The sequence below is a fragment of the Neofelis nebulosa genome, chromosome 5, assembly GCF_028018385.1.
Source record: "Neofelis nebulosa isolate mNeoNeb1 chromosome 5, mNeoNeb1.pri, whole genome shotgun sequence".
NCBI lineage: Eukaryota > Metazoa > Chordata > Mammalia > Carnivora > Felidae > Neofelis > Neofelis nebulosa.
In genome coordinates, this window is record NC_080786.1 from 78,363,388 (window position 1) to 78,381,558 (window position 18,171).

At 46.5% G+C, this 18,171-nt stretch overlaps 1 protein-coding gene across 5 annotated transcripts in view; it reads right to left on the reverse strand.

Moving 5' to 3' along the window:
- Window positions 1-17,625, reverse strand: part of RFC4 (replication factor C subunit 4) — a 32,906-nt gene extending 15,281 nt beyond the window's left edge. The window contains exons 1-2 of one of the 5 annotated variants that reach the window (XM_058730792.1): window positions 17,459-17,625; window positions 16,408-16,548 (exon numbers count right to left, since the gene is read on the reverse strand). Coding sequence is in view for 2 of the 5 variants with exons in the window: in XM_058730788.1 (XP_058586771.1) it covers window positions 16,408-16,569 (162 nt within the window). In the remaining 3 variants the exon portion in view is untranslated. Of the gene's footprint in view, window positions 1-1,500; window positions 1,779-1,805; window positions 2,105-16,407; window positions 16,617-16,719; window positions 17,416-17,458 lie in introns of those variants that run through there. The other 4 variants (XM_058730791.1, XM_058730788.1, XM_058730790.1 and 1 more) reach the window with 4 other exon arrangements.
- Window positions 17,626-18,171: the final 546 nt, after the last annotated feature.

An 18,171-nucleotide genomic window follows, 5' to 3' on the forward strand; every position in this document is an offset into this window, starting at 1 on the left:
TGGGGAGGGTTGGGTCTGGGAATTTGTTGTTAAAATGGAAACAGTTCTTTTGCTTAATAACATGCTCATCTGAAGAAATCAAAACAAAGTGGGAAAGCATGAATTGTTCTAAAAAGTCATGCAAAAATCTCACCCAGAAGATAACCACTATTAACATTCAGATATACTTTCTTACAGGCAGCAGAAGGCTGTTTTAGGGATAAGAGAGCATTGTTAGCTTGCCCGAAAATTCTGTTTTTTTCACTGCTCTTGCTCAGGGCCTAGAGCAGTAACTAGTACATGATAGATGCTCCATAGTATTTGGTGACTGAATTACCATTTATGAGACTCAGCTTCCCCTTCTGTAAAAGGAGCTAAGGCCTACTCCATAAGGCAGTTAATAAAAGAATAAAAGGTAAATAAAAGAATTGTGCCAGCCCTCATGCCCTGTTGGTGGGAATTATATTGGTGCAGACACTATGAAAACCCGTATGGAGTTTCCTCAAAGTATTAGAAAACAGAGGTATCATATGATCCAGCAATTCCACTATTGGGTATTCAAAAAGATCTATGCGCCCCTATGTTCAATGCAGCATTATTTATAACAGCCAAGATATGGAACAATTCGTGTTCATCAGTGGATAAATGGATAAAGATGATGTGATACACACATGATGTTACTCAGCCATAAACAAGAAAAAAAATCTTGCCATTTGTGGCAACACGGACAGACCTTGCAGATGTTCTACTAACCAAAGACAAAAGAAAGCCAAATACTGCATGATTTCACTTACATGAGGAATCTAAACAAAACAAAACAAAACAAAACAAAACAAAACCCAGACTCAGCGAACAGACTGGTGCTTGTCAGAAGGGAGGGGGCAGAATGAATGAAGGGGATTAAGAAGCACAAACTGGGGCGCCTGGGTGGCGCAGTCGGTTAAGCGTCCGACTTCAGCCAGGTCACGATCTCGCGGTCCGTGAGTTCGAGCCCCGCGTCAGGCTCTGGGCTGATGGCTCGGAGCCTGGAGCCTGTTTCCGATTCTGTGTCTCCCTCTCTCTCTGCCCCTCCCCCGTTCATGCTCTGTCTCTCTCTGTCCCAAAAATAAAAAAAATAAAAAATGTTGAAAAAAAAAATTAAAAAAAAAAGAAGCACAAACTTCCAGTTATAAAATAAACTGAACCACGGGATGTAACCTACAGCACAGGGAATGTAGTCAATAGTTTCGCAATGTATACAAACGTTTAAGCACTGTGGTACACCTGAAACTAATATCGTATGTCAATTTAATGTTTTTTTTTTTTTTAAAGAAATACACAGAAAAAGCATACTTCTGTGTACACATACCTCTATGCTTGGCATATGAGTAAATACTCGGTAAAAAAATGATTAAAACCTGTAAACAGCCTAGCTTTTTAGCGTTACTGGATTATTCCCTCCATCCCTGCCACAGGTTGCAGCAATTACTAAACACTATTGCAAGCCAAAGCAGGGCTCTGAAAGATGCTGTACTGAGCTACCATTCTGCGAATGGGAGCGACGGGGGAAGACATCACAGGGGCATCAAGGGCGCAAGAGGTGAGGAGAGCGAAGGCCACCCTTGCAATTTCTCCGGCCGGTCGCCCGTTATCCCTGGCTCGCCTGCTCCTGGGCACTGCCTGGGCCTCTCAGCCGCTCGTCTCCGGAGCGAGGATACCGCAGGGTCGTCCCCGGGGCTCCCGGGGATAGGGAAGGGGCGAGGTGGCCGCGAAATTCTAGCTCCGTTCCCCAATGTGAGACCATCAGGCCTCGGAGGCCTGGAGCCGCCAGACCGGGTGACACTTACAGTAGCCGCCGTCAGGACAGTCGCCCGGGTTCCCGCCACGGAACAGCCGGCGAAGGGCAGGGCGGGAATACGCGGGCACGGAGTGCGTCACTTCCGGCTCGCCGAGCGCGCTCCGCGTCCAGGGGGCTCTTAACTTCTACCCCGTTTTATTTGCACAGGTGACACGCTTTGGGGGTCGCACAGACTGGGGCAAGAGTGACAAAGAGGTGTAGATTAAGTTCCACGCTGTCCCCGTGCATTCCTCGGACTGGAGGCTGCAGGGCAAGGGAAACACTGAGACCCAGGCGGGAAGAGCCGCGGGCACGACGGCCCCGGCATGCTCTGCGAAAGTGGGCGGGGTGGGGTCTGCGACGGCTCCCACGAGGGGCCGGACGGGGCGTGGACCTGCCCAGAGCCTGCGGTCTGCGGAGGGCCTCGGGAGTCCTGTTTTCCTCTACCGCACCGTGGACTTGATCGGTAGTCCTGGGGCGTCTCACTGACGTTTCTGCCTGGACACAATTTGGCCTGCAACCTACTTCACCCCAAGGAAAGAGGGGGATTGGGGAGGGTGGAGTCGGTCCCTGGCCAGAAGAGGGCACCCTGATTATCCTGCCCTGTAACTCCACCTTGGTGGTTGCCTGGCAAACTTTGTGCTTAAAAGGGAGACAGCGGGACGCCTGGGCGGTCAGTCCGTTAAGCCTCCGGGACTCTCGGTTTCAGCTCAAATCATGATCTCAGTTCGTGAGAACTGTCGAGCCCCACATTGGGCTGCAAGCTGAGTGTGTAGCCTGCTTGGGATTTTCTCTCTCCTCTCTCTCTCTCAAAATAAATAAACTTTAAAAAAAATAAAGGGGGAGGGGCGCTTGGGTGGCTCAGTCGCTTAAGCATGTACTTAGATTCAGGTCATGATCTCACCATTCCTGGGTTCGGACCCAGAGTGGGTCTCTATGCTGACAGCCCAGAACCTGGGGCCTGCTTCAGTTTCGGTGTGTCCCTCTCTCTCTGCCCCTTCCCCGCTTGCACTCTGTCTCTCTCTCTCTCTCAAAAATAAACATTAAAAAGAAAAAAAAATTGAAATAAAGGGAGAGACATCAGAAGTCTGAAGTCGAGGTCTTTGCCCTTTTGAATGCATGTGGCTCATACCTCTATTAGTAACTGGCTGTTGGTGAGAGGGAGCACTTTTCCATGCAGCTGCTGTGATCATCTTCTAATCCCAGAGCCCTGCCCAGAAATCTGGTGGTGCAGATGCTCAATGAAAATCAGAAGATTGATAATAATGTTTAACCCTACCATGACACATGCCCTATGGGCCCTAGGCAAGTCTTTATCTTTACTCATTTCTTAGTTCTGAATTTTTCCTACATCTTACTGAAATCTGACCCCTTTTATTTTTTAAAAAAAATTTTTTTAACGTTTATTTATTTTTGACAGAGAGACAGAGCATGAATGGGGGAGGGTCAGAGAGAGAGGGAGACACAGAATCTGAAGCAGGCTCCAGGCTCTGAGCTGTCAGCACAGAGCCCGACGCGGGGCTTGAACTCACCGACCGTGAGATCATGACCTGAGCCGAAGTTGGACGCCTAACCGACCAGGCCACCCAGGCGCCCCAATCTGACCCCTTTTAAATGCAACCTTTGCTGTAGGGCTTTCCCCTAACTCATAAGGTTGATCTGGGTCTTCTCTAAATGAATGAGTATAAATTTTGTTTGATACAAGCTCAACATATTCATTGTTAATTTTATGCGTTTATTCATTTGTATTTTAACTAGTGCTTACAAAGTGCCTAGACACTTCTAGGTGGTGGGGGTACATCAGGAAACAAGGTAGAAGGTCTTTGCCTTCAAGTAGCTTTACAGCCTAGGAGGGTGACATGTGATGTGTGTGATGTGTGTTAGGGAGAGGAAGCATGGGGCTCTGAGTACATATATCCCATGCCTAACCTAATCAAGGGGCTAACCAGATTAAGTATCCTTTATACTACTTTCTAACTCTCACAGGGCCTGGTACACTTCTTGGAGAGTATAAAAAACACACAGGTAACCTCTCTGGTCACTGGTTTACAATGTCAGGACCCATGAAAATGTATACTTAATGTATGTACATTTTATCGTATGTAAATTATACCTCTATAATAAAGTTGCTAAAGATCTGTAAAGGTAGGTGGTATTCAGTTGCTACCTGAACAAACACCACAACCACACAGAGGGAGATATACCCCCATTTTATAGATAAGAAAACCAAGGCTTAGACGGATAAGGTTAACAGCAAATAAGCAAGAAAGCCAGAATCCACATCTAGGACTGTCTGACTTCAGAGTTAAGACTTATAATTAGTTACTGGGCAGGGTCAGGGCTGACACAGAGATGCCATTATCATAAGTAGAAAAGAGAGACCTGAATGATAGCATGCTTGGGCAATTGGTTTTAAAAAATGTGCCACATTCCTCTGGTATATTCAACCCCTTAATGGAGTGAAAAACTTGGTGATTAGAGGCTGGGCCAGATTTCAACCTCACTTGCCTTCTTAGACAACCATTTCATTCCTGAACACAGCTATAGGTAGCATCCTAACCTAGGTATTTCATAATCTTTTTTTTTTTTTAAGAATAGACGGATTTTTTCAAGTTTATTTATTTATTTATTTTGAGAGAGAGCATGTTCAGGAGGGGCAGAGAGGGAGGGGGAGAGAGAGAATCCCAAGCAGGCTCTACACTGTCAGTGCAGAGCCCAACATGGGGCTTGAACCCACCAACTGTGAAATCATGACCTGAGCCAAAACCGAGTCAGACGCTTAACTGACTGAGCCACCCAGGTGCCCCTAGCATTTCATAATTTTATGTGGCCGCCATGCACTGTCTCTGTCACCAGAACAAGAAGAGTCTTTATATAATTACATACTACTTTGTTTGTAGTATACCTGGGTGTTCATGTGATTAAGCCAGTTAATAAATTTATAATAGCTTTTGTTTTTTTAAAAATAGCCATTCATTTACCATTATGGTATTATGTGGAGATTTGTGAAGTTTTTAATGTTAAAAGAGGGCTTTTTAAAAAATGTTTAGTTATGTTTGAGATAGACAGTGCAAATGGGGGAGGGCAGAGAGAGAGACACACACACAGAATCCAAAGTGGGCTCCGGGTTCAGCACAGAGCCCAACATGGGGCTCAAACTAATGAGCCATGAGATCATGACTTGAGCCAAAGTCGGAGGCTCAACCGACTGAGCCACTCAGGCTCCCCAAAAGAGGGCTTTTAAAAGTTGAGTACAACTCTACTTAGTGTGTTGCCTTTTGAAACAGACAAGGATTATGTTTTATGGGCCCTCTAGAAAAAGATGACTGGGGTGGAAAATAAAAGAAGATTGCTGTTAAGAATGAAAAGGATTAAATAGTGAATGACAGTGTCAATTTTGAAAACAGGAAATGTAGGTGTAGTGGGTGCTCTGGTGTGCTACCTTTTAGGGCTGAGACCCTCACTTCCCCAGCGGTTGGGACTGTCGAGAGCTGACAGCTCTCAGCTGAGTCCTTTCTAGAAATTGTGCTCAGCCACCAGAGCCACTGCAGCCAAAATCACATTTCCTTGGGGGTAGCCCACCTTCAAGGACTAGTCTAGGAGGAGGAGAGAAACTTAACCTCTTTGCCTTGGGGTGGCACAGCTCATGGACTGTCTCAGCTCCAGATCTCTATTGCACTTGCACCACAGTATTTTTGCCCAGTCCTGCTTCCCTGAGCCCTCTCAGGTATTTTCCCAAGAGTACCAACCAATAAAAAACCTCCATTCAGATCTCAGAATCTGTTTCCTGTAAATTCAACTTATGATGGCGCGTATAAGAAGTAGTCCTAGAAAAAGACTCTAAGATGTAATTTTGTAGTTGGGTCACTTGCCAGCCTGCTGGTAATGAGAACCCATCCTTGGTGATAATGGAGTACCGATAGCCCCTGGAATGCTATGGCAATTGTTAAAACTTTCACCAGTGGCAAACTGGAATGGGATGCCTTTGGAAACGAGTACACTGACAGATGCAATATCTTAGGGATTTTAGGAAATAGTAATTATATGAATTTTGGAATTGGATGGCCATTTGGGGGAAGGGAGGGCTTATTAATTAAAACAAGACAAAGGCTGAGGGTGATTCATTGCTAGTACCAGACCAGGTGTGAAAGCCAGAGGGTCTAATCGGCAACATATAAAGCGATCACATATCCTACAGCCAGAGGGCAAAAAATAAAATTAAAATCTGTGGCGGGGTATCTGGGTGGCTCACGTGGTTAAGGGGTTAAGTGTCTGAATCTTGATTTCAGCTCAGGCCATGATCTCATGATTTGTGAGGTGGAACCCTGAGTTGGGCTCTATACTTACAACGCAGAGCCTGCTGGGGATTCTCTCTCTCTGCCCCTCCCCCTCACTTGGGCTCGCGCTCTCTCTCTCTCTCTCTCTCTCTCTCTCTCTCTCTCTCTCTCTCTCTCTCATACACACACACACACACACACACAAGTTCTGTGGGCCAGACCCCAAAACTAAATTATAGGAGTAGGAGTTCCAGAGGAGGTTAAGTTTTCAACTCCATCTAGTCTCCCACATCAAGGTCAAGGTCCTGATTGGGAAAAAATGGGATGCTGAGACTTGAAATGGGGTCATCTGGGTTGATGCATTTGAAAGTCTTAAATTTCCATATTCCCTTGAATGCTGTTGATAACAAAGGTAGCGCATTCTTCAGTTAAAGGCTGAAGCTTGATGACATAGAGGTTTCTGCCTTGTAACACAACACATATCTTCCCTTACCCCTCAATGGTCTACCCCACTCTTCACTCCTGACCACCAGAGCTATAGCCAGGATGAAGAATGCTGGGTCAGCTAATGGTAGAAAAGGACTACCTACTGAAAAAGCTGGCTGGATGGGTGACACAATCCAGCTGAGCAAGCAGGAGAGACTATATGGGGCTGCACTGGATGGAAAAGGGAGAAAAACCTGTGGCATAGTATTTAATAGCTAGGCAAAGAATCCAGGTGACAGCATTTGGTTGTCCCTTGGAAACTTGGAAAAAGCAATCACTCACACTAGGTAGGAATGCTGGCCTGCAGTGGCAAGCAGTGGGGGAAGAAGTCAAGACACTTGATTGGGATATACTATGGAAGGCCAAAAAGCGATTAGCCTCCTCTGTTCTCAGGATAAAGTGTTCTTCAAAGTGACAAGGGATGTGCTGATTGAGGGGGCTTCAGTATTGTTAAGAAGCTTGATGGTGGACTGTCCCCTGTAGGCCAAGATCACTGGTAGGAAATGTGGGGACAGAACAGGGTTTTCTGATAGCAATGGGGACAACAGAATTCCAAAATAGAAGCCAGATGGCAATACTTAACTCTCAAAAGCAAGTTATCATGAGTGACAATGTCAGAGGCAGTCAGAGAGGTCTGAGTCACAGAGAGCTGGGGAGGTGGTTAATACAGCATAGCATCCTGAGAGACGTGATAGATGAATAGCAGATGAGAGTACTGCTCAACCTATAGAACCAAAATAAATCCAACGTATGATCAGGAGGCGAACCACAGTCATGACCATCAAAAGTCTTGGTCACTTTCTCTGTTTTCCAACCTGACCAGTTTTCCAACCTAAATCCCACTTACTGACAGCAGCTCACAAAAGAGGACCCTGCAAACACGATGGCAACAATATAATGATTTCCTTAGCCCTTCTCCAAACCCATCTACTCATATACCTACCCTGAAAGAAATAGGAATACAAAGACTTTCAGGTCTACTGGATGCATGGTCTGAGTTGAGAGATCCAGGAACCCAAACCATCCTTGTAATTCCCCTGTTGGAGTAGGGTGCATAAGGGGTAGCGTAATAAATGGAGTTCTTACCCAGGTCTGGTTCATGGTAGGTCCACCCACTCCACACACTCATCTGCTGGTAATTTCCCTGGTTCCCCAAACAATGGAATGACCATGCTTAGGAATTGGCAGAACCCACACTGGCTCCTTGGACTGTGGTGTAAGGGCTATCATAGTGGAGAATGCCAAGTAGAACCCCGGGAAACAAGTGTACCCTTCCCAGCCAAGACAGTAAATCAAAACCCATACCATATGAAGGGATACGGCAAATACTAGTGCTACCCTTAAATACGTGAAGTAGGCAGGAATGGTCCTTATCATAGGCCTTTTCCATTCATGAGTATGTCCCCCACAAACACTGAATGTATCCTGGAGGATAACGGTGGGTTACCATAAACTCAACCAAGTAGTAGCCTCCCATTGCAGCTTTGAGCCAGATAGGGTATCTTTGCTAGATCAGATTTAAATGGCCTTGGATACATAGTAAACAGCCATCAATCTCATACATGTATTCTTTTCAATCCTCATTAGGAAGGATGATCAGAGGAGTTCACATTCACATGGCACAGGACATGGTATAAATTCAGTGTTGCCTTTGATATATGTTAAGTCTGCCCTCTTGCATAATATAGCCTTAAGGACCTGGACCACCTGGACATTCTGCAAAGACCACATTCATCTATTAATGATCAGATGAGCAAGAAGTGGCCAATATACTGGAGGACTGGGTAAGACCTGTGCAAGCCAGAGGACAGAAAAAAAAGCTAAATGAAGATTCAGGGGGTCACCCCATGGGCAAAGTTCTTAGGGATCCAGAGGTTTGGTGCAAGCTGGGCCATATTCTCCCATCTCCATCAAATTAGGACAAATTAGTATCTCACATCTCATGCAACTAAAAAGAAAGCACAATGCCTGGCAGTCCTCTTGGTTTCTGGAGGCAGCATATTCCATATTTAGAAATAACTGCTCCCATTTACTCAGTGACAAGGAAACTTGCCAGCAGGAAAGGGTTTTGCAGCAGATCCAGGCTGAGGTGCAAGCATCCCTGCCGCCGGGGCAGTACAATCAGTGGGCTATAAGCCACATAGACCCTGTGGTGTCCGAATTATCTGTGGTGAGAAAATATGTCATGTGGAGAAGAACAGAATGACAACGTAAAGCCCCAGGGTCCTGATACAAGCCTGTGCCATCTGCAGCAGAGAATCGTTTGGAAAAGAGATTCCCATGTGCTAGTGAGCCATGGTATAGATTAAGCACCTAGCCATGGGACATGAAATGACCAAGTATCCAGATTTATCTATCAGGAGCTGCATTCTGTCAAATTCACCTAGGTTGGGAGGAAGCAGCAGCGTTCCATCACAAGCTGGAAGTGGTAAGTCTGGGAACAGCCATGTGCGGCACCAGACAATACAGGAAGCCTGCATGAGCAAGTGACCCAGGCTCCCATGTCACCTACCATTCTGTACCGGTGCCTCTCAGCTCACATTTCTGGCTGTGTATTAGTTTTCTATTGCTGCGTTAACAGTATTACCACAAACTTAGCAGCTTAAGACAATACATATTTATTATTTCACAGTTTTTGTGGGTCAACATTTGGGCCATGACTTACCTGGGTCCTATTTTCAGGTTTTCACAAAGCTGCAATCAAGGCATTGTCTGGGGCTGTGATCATTACCTGAGCACCAACTGAGGAGAGATTCGCTTCCAGCCCCGTGTGGTTATTGTCAGAGTCCTTGCAGACTGCCACACGCAGGGGTTTAGCTTCTAATTGGCTGTTACCCAGAGGCCCCCTTCAGCTCCCTGTCACATGTTCCTTCCCATGTGGCAGCTCATAACATGACCACTTGCTTCTTCACAGCAAACAAGGCACAGGGAGTGTCCTTGCAAGATGGGTGTTACAACCTTCTATAGTGTATTAAGTACACATGCTCATGTACTTCCCAACATCTTTGTCATATTCCCATTGATTAGAAGCAAGTCGCTGGACTTGCCTACACTGAAGGGAAGGGGATTACCCAAGACAGTGAACGCCTGGAGGTCATCTTAGCATCAGCCCTCTACAGACTACCTGGAAGGCTCCTATTTCTAGCTGACAGAGGAGGGAAAAGGCTAAGCTTGGTTCATGGACAGGTCAGTTGGTATGTGGGTGCGAGAGAAAAATGGGCAGCTACTGTAGTGCATCCTCACCTAGGAGAACCTCAGGGACTGCAGTGAAAATCCCCTCCTCACGCTGGTATCAGGCAGTGCATCAAGGCATCTGCTTTGTGAAGAGAGAGAAATGGCCTGAGGCAAGGATGCACAGAGGCTTGTGGGTAGTGGTGAATAGCTTGGCCAGTTGGTCAGGGACTTGAAAAGAGAAAACATTGGAAGATTGGGGATGAAGGTGCGTGGGAAAGAGGCATGTGGTTAGTGGACCCAGAGCATGGAGTGGGCATGGAGTGTGAACATCTTCATAACCTACGTTAATGCCCAGCAGAAAGCATCTCCCATAGGACAGGCACAAATCAACCAAACAGAATGACTCTTCCAGTTGTCCTCAGCCACCCTCTTCCCTCGGCTAGTCTAGTGTTGGCACAATAAAGTCATGAAAAGAGTAGCCACGGTGGCAGAGATGGCGGCCACAGGGGCTATTCTAGCTACTGCACTGCTGAAAGTTCAAACTGCCACAGACAGGCCAGTGGTGGGCACTCCTCTCCCTTTGAGGCTCCATCTTTCAAGACGACTTCCCAACCTTCTTCCCACAAAGAAAGAAAACATCACTTGCTGCCACCAAAAAGAAGAAATTTCTACTCTTTGCATTGTCCTAAAATCCTTACTTCTTAGAGTAATATTTCTCAGAGGCTATAGCTTCAGAATCACTTGAGGGGCTTGTCGCAAGCGCAGATTTCCACCCAACCTAGTGAGTCAGAATCTCTAATTTGGTGCCCAAGTATCCGTATTTGTAGAATATGGCCTTTGACTACACTTCAATATTCTAACTGGCCTTTGACTACACTTCAATATTCTAACTACATTATTCCAGTTATGGGAAGGGGAAAGAAAATATAAACTTAGGGGTGTCCAAAGTGAAACATATATGGAACTGATACAACTCAGCACCCAAAACACAAATAATCCAATAAAAAAAATGGGCAGAAGACATTAACAGACGTTTCTCCACAGAAGACATACAGATGGCCAATGGACATAGGAAAGGATGTCCAACATCACTCATCATTAGGGAAAAGTAAATCAAAACTACAATGAGAGATCACTTCACATCTGTCAGAATGGCTCAAATCAAAAACACAAGAAACAAGTGTTGGCAAGGACGTGGAGAGAAAGGAACACTTGTGCACTGTTGGTGGGAATGCAAACTGGTGTGGCCACTATATAAAACAGGATGGAAGTTCCTCAAAAAATTAAAAATAGAAGGACCCCACAATCCAGTAATTGCACTGCTGGGTATTTGCCCCCCAAATGCAAAATCGCTAATTCAAAGGGATACGTGCATCCCTACATTTCTTGCAGCATTATTTAGAAACAGCCAAACTATGGAAGCAGTCCAAGTGTCCATCAACAGATGAATGGATAAAGAAGAGGTGGTTTATGTGTATACAGTGGAATATTATTCAGCTATAAAAAAAGAATGAAATCTAGGGGCGTCTGGGTGGCTCAGTCAGTTAAGCATCCGACTTTGGCTCAGGTCACGATCAAGGTTCATGAGTTTGAGTCCCACATCAGGCTCTGTGCTGAAGGCTTGGAGCCTGGAGCCTGCTTCAGATTCTGTATCTCCCTCTCTCTCTGCCCTCCCCCACTCATGCTCTGTCTCTCTCTCTCAAAAATAAATAAACATTTTTTTTAAAAAAAAGAATGAAATCTTACCATTTACAACAACATGGATAGAGCTAGAGAGTATAATGCTAAGTGAGGCAAGTCAGAAAAAGACAAATACCACATGATCTCACTCATATGTGGAATTTAAGAAATTAAACAAAGAAAAAAGAGAGAGAGAGAGAGAGAGAGAGACAACCAAGAAACAGATTCTTTAACAAACCTATGGTTTACCAGAGGGGAGGCTGGTGGGGGGATGGGTGAAATAGTTGATGGGGATTAAAGACTACAGTTATCATGATGAAAACAATAAATTAAAAATTTTTTAATTAAAAAAAGCACAAAGTGAAAAATCACTTTATCTCATCAGTAGGACAAACCCGTTATTCAGTTACCAACCCAGAAATACATTTATAGGGTGTCTGTGAGCCTGGCACTGTGCTCTAGGTTGTGATGGGGATTAAAAGCATAAAGTTTAGAGAAGGAAAAAGCCTACACACATAAAACATCAGAACCGAAAGACAGGTCCAGAGGTAGTCTGGCCCCTTCTTTTATAGTCTGGCAAACAAGGGGTCAGTTCCACCCAACTCTTTCGCAGCAGAGCCAGATGTCCTGAGTGTGGCTCACCAAACAGGGTCTGATGGAATGCCACTGAGAATGACGCCAACAGTGAGGGCTCTAGGAACTCAGAGGGGCCTCGGTGCACTGTGTGCGGGAGTGGGAGCTGGGCTGTGGGCTGGTCCCTGAGAGGACAGGAGACTCCTGGACAGAACGCAGACTCAGGGGCATCAGGCAATGGGGGAGGGAGAGGGAGGTTCAAGGATCAGGAATACCAGGATCTTATGTCTGCCTAGCACTTTACAAAGCTCTGACACATGCGACATTATCACCCCAGTTCATTCCTGTACCACTGTTACCCCCCCGGGATTGCTGGGCATAACTTTGTACACTCTGGGCAAGGCATACAGGGACACCCAGTGACAAGGACACTGGCAGCCGCTGAGGGATGTGGAGACAGGGCCTCTGGAGACAGCCAGGAGGAAGGTGCCTTGGGCCCAGAGGGAGTTATGGACGCAGATGGGGCTTGGGTGGGGAAGTGCAGTGTAGCCTGATGGGTGTGACACAGCAGCATGACAAATCAAGGAAGGAGGCAGGCACTGTGGTTTGGGACAACTCTTCACTTGTGGCCTGACCACCTACGACTCAGGAGGTCTCAAGAAACTGGAGGAAAGCTTAGGCCCATCAAGGAAAGGCTATGGCAGCAGACAGCTTAGTAGGGGCAGCACGGTGTGCAGGATAGGAGGCAAAGAGCCAGTTCTGGCACAGTCTGAGCATGAGGCCAGGAAGTGAAGGCCACAGGCCCACTGCAGCAGCTGGGTAAATTGTGCCAGCTGCATGGGGAATGAAGAGTGGACCCAGGAACCTCTGAAAATCATTGAGCTACCTCTAAATGAGCAAGTTCAGTGGTGATTTGGAGCCCTGCTTGAAAGATTCATGGGTGGAGTGGAAGGACACGAGAAGGAGGAGGGAGGTATCCTCAAATATTAGGCTGAGGACAAAGCATAAGAGACTCTTAAAAACTGAGAACTGAGGGTTGATGGGGGGTGGGAGGGAGGGAAGGGTGGGTGATGGGTATTGAGGAGGGCACCTTTTGGGATGAGCACTGGGTGTTGTATGGAAACCAATTTGACAATAAACTTCATATATTGAAAAAAAAATTAGGCTGAGGAGTTGGGCTTTTCTGCAGGTGCAGGCAGTGGGGAGCCACTGGAGGCCGAGACCTGGTGTTACTCTCGTAGCTGGGACAACACCTGAACGAGACGTGTGTTTCCCCACCAGCTTCTATAGTTTGGGCTCATTTCCATTCTCTTTTGGTGTACACGGGGAAGAATGGAGAATGGTGGGCTCATTGCCATTCCTTACTTCCGTAGGAACAGAGCTAGCTGGGTGGACCCAGAATCAAGGCACACAGGGAACATAGCATGGTAGGTGGATAAGTGGGAGAGGACGCCAGGGCCAAATGAGTCAGAACTACAGAAACATTTTCTGGATATATGAGAGGAAAAAAAAGATGACAACAAACATTTATATACACATAAATAGATACAGTGCTTTATGTGTGTGGTGGCCTTATTCCTTTAATACTTGCTTACTTAAATTTGTGTGTGTGTAAATTAAAATTGGCTTCATTCTGAGTGATTTTTTTTTCTTTCAGCGTGAAACAAGCTTTGTCATGAAACATTGCAAAAATTGCATGCTCGGGTAAATATTATTTTTTCTTTGAAAGAAATATTAACCATTTTGAGACTTCACACTGATTATTGTTTTTCTTAGCTTTTTAGTTTTTATATGAAAGATACCAGTTCTCTCTTGGTGCTTATTAGTAACTCTGATTCCTCTTGGTCTTAGATTGGTTTGGAAGGAAATACACACTTCAGAGATATACTAGTCTAAGTGTGCAAGTTTAAACTCTAGTTCACAGAGAAAAACTTTGCAAAAGGTCCTGATTCAGCCTGACAGCCTAGACTAATCCTGAGACGACTCCTTTTTTGAGACCTAGGTGGCTAGTGGGGCAGATGAGGCAGAAATCAGCCCCATGGTTAAACATCCACCAGGTAACAGCACCAGGCAGGTGGCATAGCACTGTGGTTAAGCGAAAACATTTGAGGTTCCAGGCTCAAACTCAGCTCTGGACCAAGTTACTTACCCTCAATGTGGCTTAAGTTCTTAATGTTGTCTTTTATAACACAGAGGTGACACCTTACAGTCTCTCTGTGAAGAATGAATGAGATGGAACTCCTAGCCCAGTGCCTGGCTTGGGTACTTTCACTCATGTTACCACAACAGTACTATCCAATGTTCCTCCAAAGGAACAGGACAAATCCCCCTGGCTCAGGCCTTCAGGCAAGGAACAAGAAGCTTTTTTAAGGCAGCTCCAGCTCCCCAGTTAAAATAACTCTGTTTGTATGCCACAGAGTGTCCTAAAATGTTCACAAAGTTTATGTTTCTTTAGATTGGGATGAGAGCAAAATCTGGAAGGAACAAAACAAAAATAGAGTTTGGCCATTTAAAATCGGTGCAGAAAGAGCTGCCAGGGCATTGGCAGGATCCAGAGTGGTTCCGATCCGCCATCTAGTGGACAAGAAGGGAAAGGAGAAATTTAGAGCAAAATAATTGAACCCAGGATTTTGTCAATGTCTGTACTTAACCAAAAAAGTGTTTTCTGATTAGTATAAACTCTGTACTGAATTTGCTTATTAATAGATGAACTTAACTTTTTTTTAAAGTAAAACAACTCAGTATTTTAAACATTAAACACTAAAACTAAGTTCGCTAAAGCATTTTTATTTACAAACTAAGTTGTGAAGATTGTGGGAGAATGATCTTGAGTTCCTACCACCATGATTTTTTTCTGGTCCATCTTTCCCATTTATATTATCCATTTCTATACAGTACTCTTTGCATTTATTTTGTCACACAGACTAGGAGTAGCTAGAGCCTATGAGGGTTGTCTTCCCCCCAATACTGACTGAAATCAGTGGGGAAATAAGTCATTCCATTAATTTTTCAAGAATGTACAGCAACTTAAAGTGCTGATATAGCCAAGCTGAACATCTGTTAAAGTCTACATGCTTAAATTAGTCTTTTGCTAATTTATGCATGCACATATTTCCTCTGGTTTTATTTCTAAGGTCATTTCCTTATGTGTCTATGAGGATTTCCATTTTTATCTAGGATGAAGACATTGGCAGCCAAACTGCCCCAAAACGATAGTGACAGAGCATACCTGAGGTGGCGTTTCTTTACTCTTGTCACTACTAACGATAATAACAGCAGGTGCTGGGGCGCCTGGGTGGCTCAGTCAGTTAAGCGCCCTACTCATGGTTGTGAGTTTGAGCCCTGAGTCAGGCTCTGCACTGACAGCTGCAGAGCCTGCTTGGGATTCTCTGTCTTCCTCTTTCTCTGCCCCTCCCCCACTCGCTCTTTCTCTCTCTCTCAAGATGAACATTTAAAAAATAATAATAGCAGGTGTTATTTGAGCTTCCATGATGTACCAGACATGTGTATGTTCCTGATGTACATAGTGCTAATCCTCTAACTCTCCAAAATGGGTATTATCTTCAGTTTAGATGACAAACTGATACTTGTGACCCACTGGGCAAATCTTGACTGTGCTAAATAATCACTGACTGGCTGACCCTCCAAGGCATTTTCCTCCCCTGGAAAATGGAAAGCTTTGACTATGGCCTGTTTTCTAAGACTGTGCCTCCCTCTGCTGGGAGGTGCGGGGCTTCCAAAGTGAAAAAGATTTTGTCCTTGCCACCAAGTAGGCCGGGGTCTCATGGAAAAGGATGCCCTAAGGGCACGCACAGAGTGGGGTGGTAGTGTATCTTAGAACAGATGCCCTGGAAGGGACATGATGGCAGGCACCTGTGTGACCTCCCACAAAACACCTTTTTGCACTCTGTCCTTGCCTTCTTTCTCTGTTCTACCTTTCCCATGCCCCTACCATTCTCCTTCTGCTTATTCTTTTCTTTCTTCCTCTGCCATGCCCTATAATGGTGCTTTTCTAACTGTGGGTTTTGATCCATTAGTAGGTAAAAATATCCGTTCAGTGGGTGTAGACCAGCCTTAAAAAAAAATGAAATTACACAATTCAAACTATTAAAGGGCATCACTCATGCTGAAGGTAATGTGCTTTTTCATTTAAATTTATTCATTTTTTAATTTTAATGCCAGTGTAGTCGACATACAGTGCTTTATTAGTTTAAGGTGTACAATATAGTGATCCAACGGTTCCATACATTATTCAGTGCTCATCAAGACAAGCATACTCCTAATCTGAGGGTAATGTCTGATGTAAAACTTGTTTTAATAGGTGTATCTGTGTTTGTGAATACGCTGTCAAGATGTAAACTTTGTATCTTAAGACATTAGGAAAACACTGCCCTAGACTAGAGTGGGGACCCCATCCCTTACCTGTGGAATTGCCAGCAAGAAGGCCACATGGACAGTCCCCAGCAGGGAGGTGCTACCCGGGTCCTGAAGCGCTGGGATAATCCTTTCTCCTTCCAGGCTCCGGCAGATCCTTCCTGGAGGCAGGGAATGGCCCAGGTGGCCCTGAAATAATGCAGTCAACATGTGGCCAAGTGTGTGAGAGATCTTCCGTGCCAGTCTGAGCGTCCCTTCCCCACCCCCCCCCCCCCCCCCACCCCCGGCCCAGGGCCCCAAGGAGGGAGAGGAAAGCAGGCACCAGTGCCTGGTCATCATTTTACCCCAGGTACCACTTACCTGTGGAGCGGCTGGAACTGGCTGGTCTCCCAGTTCCTGCGTTGTCCTCCAGCCCTGCCAGCCCCAGGCCCTGGGTGCTCCATGGCTGCCGAAGGCCTCAGAGCCTGGCCTCACCCCCGACCTCCCAGAGGGTGGCTCTGCGGTCCCCGGCCACTACCCCTAACCAACTCCCCCAACCCCCCATCACCGCCAGCCCGGCTTTGTCTGGGGCACTGAGGCCACGGCCCCTGGAGACGCAGCCCTTTCGTTCACAGGCGGCAGTGACAACATTTGGGTGTGAAAGAGGAAAGAACAAAGAGCGAATCTGTTAGCCGTTGCTCCTCTGACTTTCTTCTTGGAATTTTAGGCCAACAAACACAACTAAGGAGAGCGCTGCGGTGCCCGCTGCCTTGCTCGGCCCTGCGGGGGACGCGACTAGTTTCCGGGCGAAAGCAGAGCAGGCGAGGGAAGGATGCCTGCGCACCCCCTCCCCCGAGAACTGACACTGGTTCTAGAACACCGCTGCTCCCCCGCTCGGCCGGGCCTCCCCACGCCGCCTCCATTCCGGGCCCGGCCTGCTGCGGACGCCGAGGGCCCGGCCCACCCTCCAGCGGGAAAGCAGCCAGGGGGCCGCCTCGGACCCTGCGGATCTGCCACTGGGGGTGGGGGTGGGGTGAGATAGGACCGCCTTCCAGAAGCCTGAGGAAGGGCCCACGGCCTGCCCGCGGGGGCCACCCTCCCGGCGAGGGCCGCTGAGAACCTGGGAGCTGTTTCACACGCGTCAGCGTTAGCCCTGGGGACTCGGCTCAGACGCCCGCGAACCTCGGGGCTGCTCCACACGCGCCTGCGCGAACGCCTGGACTCCGTGCAGTAGCCTTCGGGCTGTTCAGGCGCCAGCGCGAGCTGAGGGACTCCGCGCAGACGCCCGCGAATCTCGGGGCTGTTCCACACGCGCGCCTGCGCGAGCGCCCGACTCGGTACTGACGCCCGCGGGGCCCGGCAGGAATCCGAGCCGGCTTCGGGCACCCGCGTGTGCGCGGGGTCTCTACTGGAGTCCGTGCCAATGACTGGTGCTGCGCTGGTCCCTGATCGCCGAGGCCGTTTACTTTCAGGGAGGGTTCGGTCCATGTTGACTTACATGTAGACAGAGATTTACGTGTAGACTTTTTAGTTTTAGAATTAATTTTAGAGTTATTTGCTTCTTCGTTTTAGCAGGTATTGTAATTTTCATTTATGTTGAGCTAGTTTTCAAGTTATTTAATTTTGTAGTTTTCAGTTTGTTTTCGAAGCTTGTTTCCAGTTACTTATCTTCAGGTATTTTTGAATTAGCTTTTAGAATTATTTACTTAATATTTAGTTTTAGACTCAGTGTTTAGTTCTTCATAGTTTCTCTTTTCAGTTATTGTAATCGTGAGCTTTTTTAGTTTTTTTCAGTGTGACTTTTTTTTGGTAGTTTTTAGCTCTATATTTTTA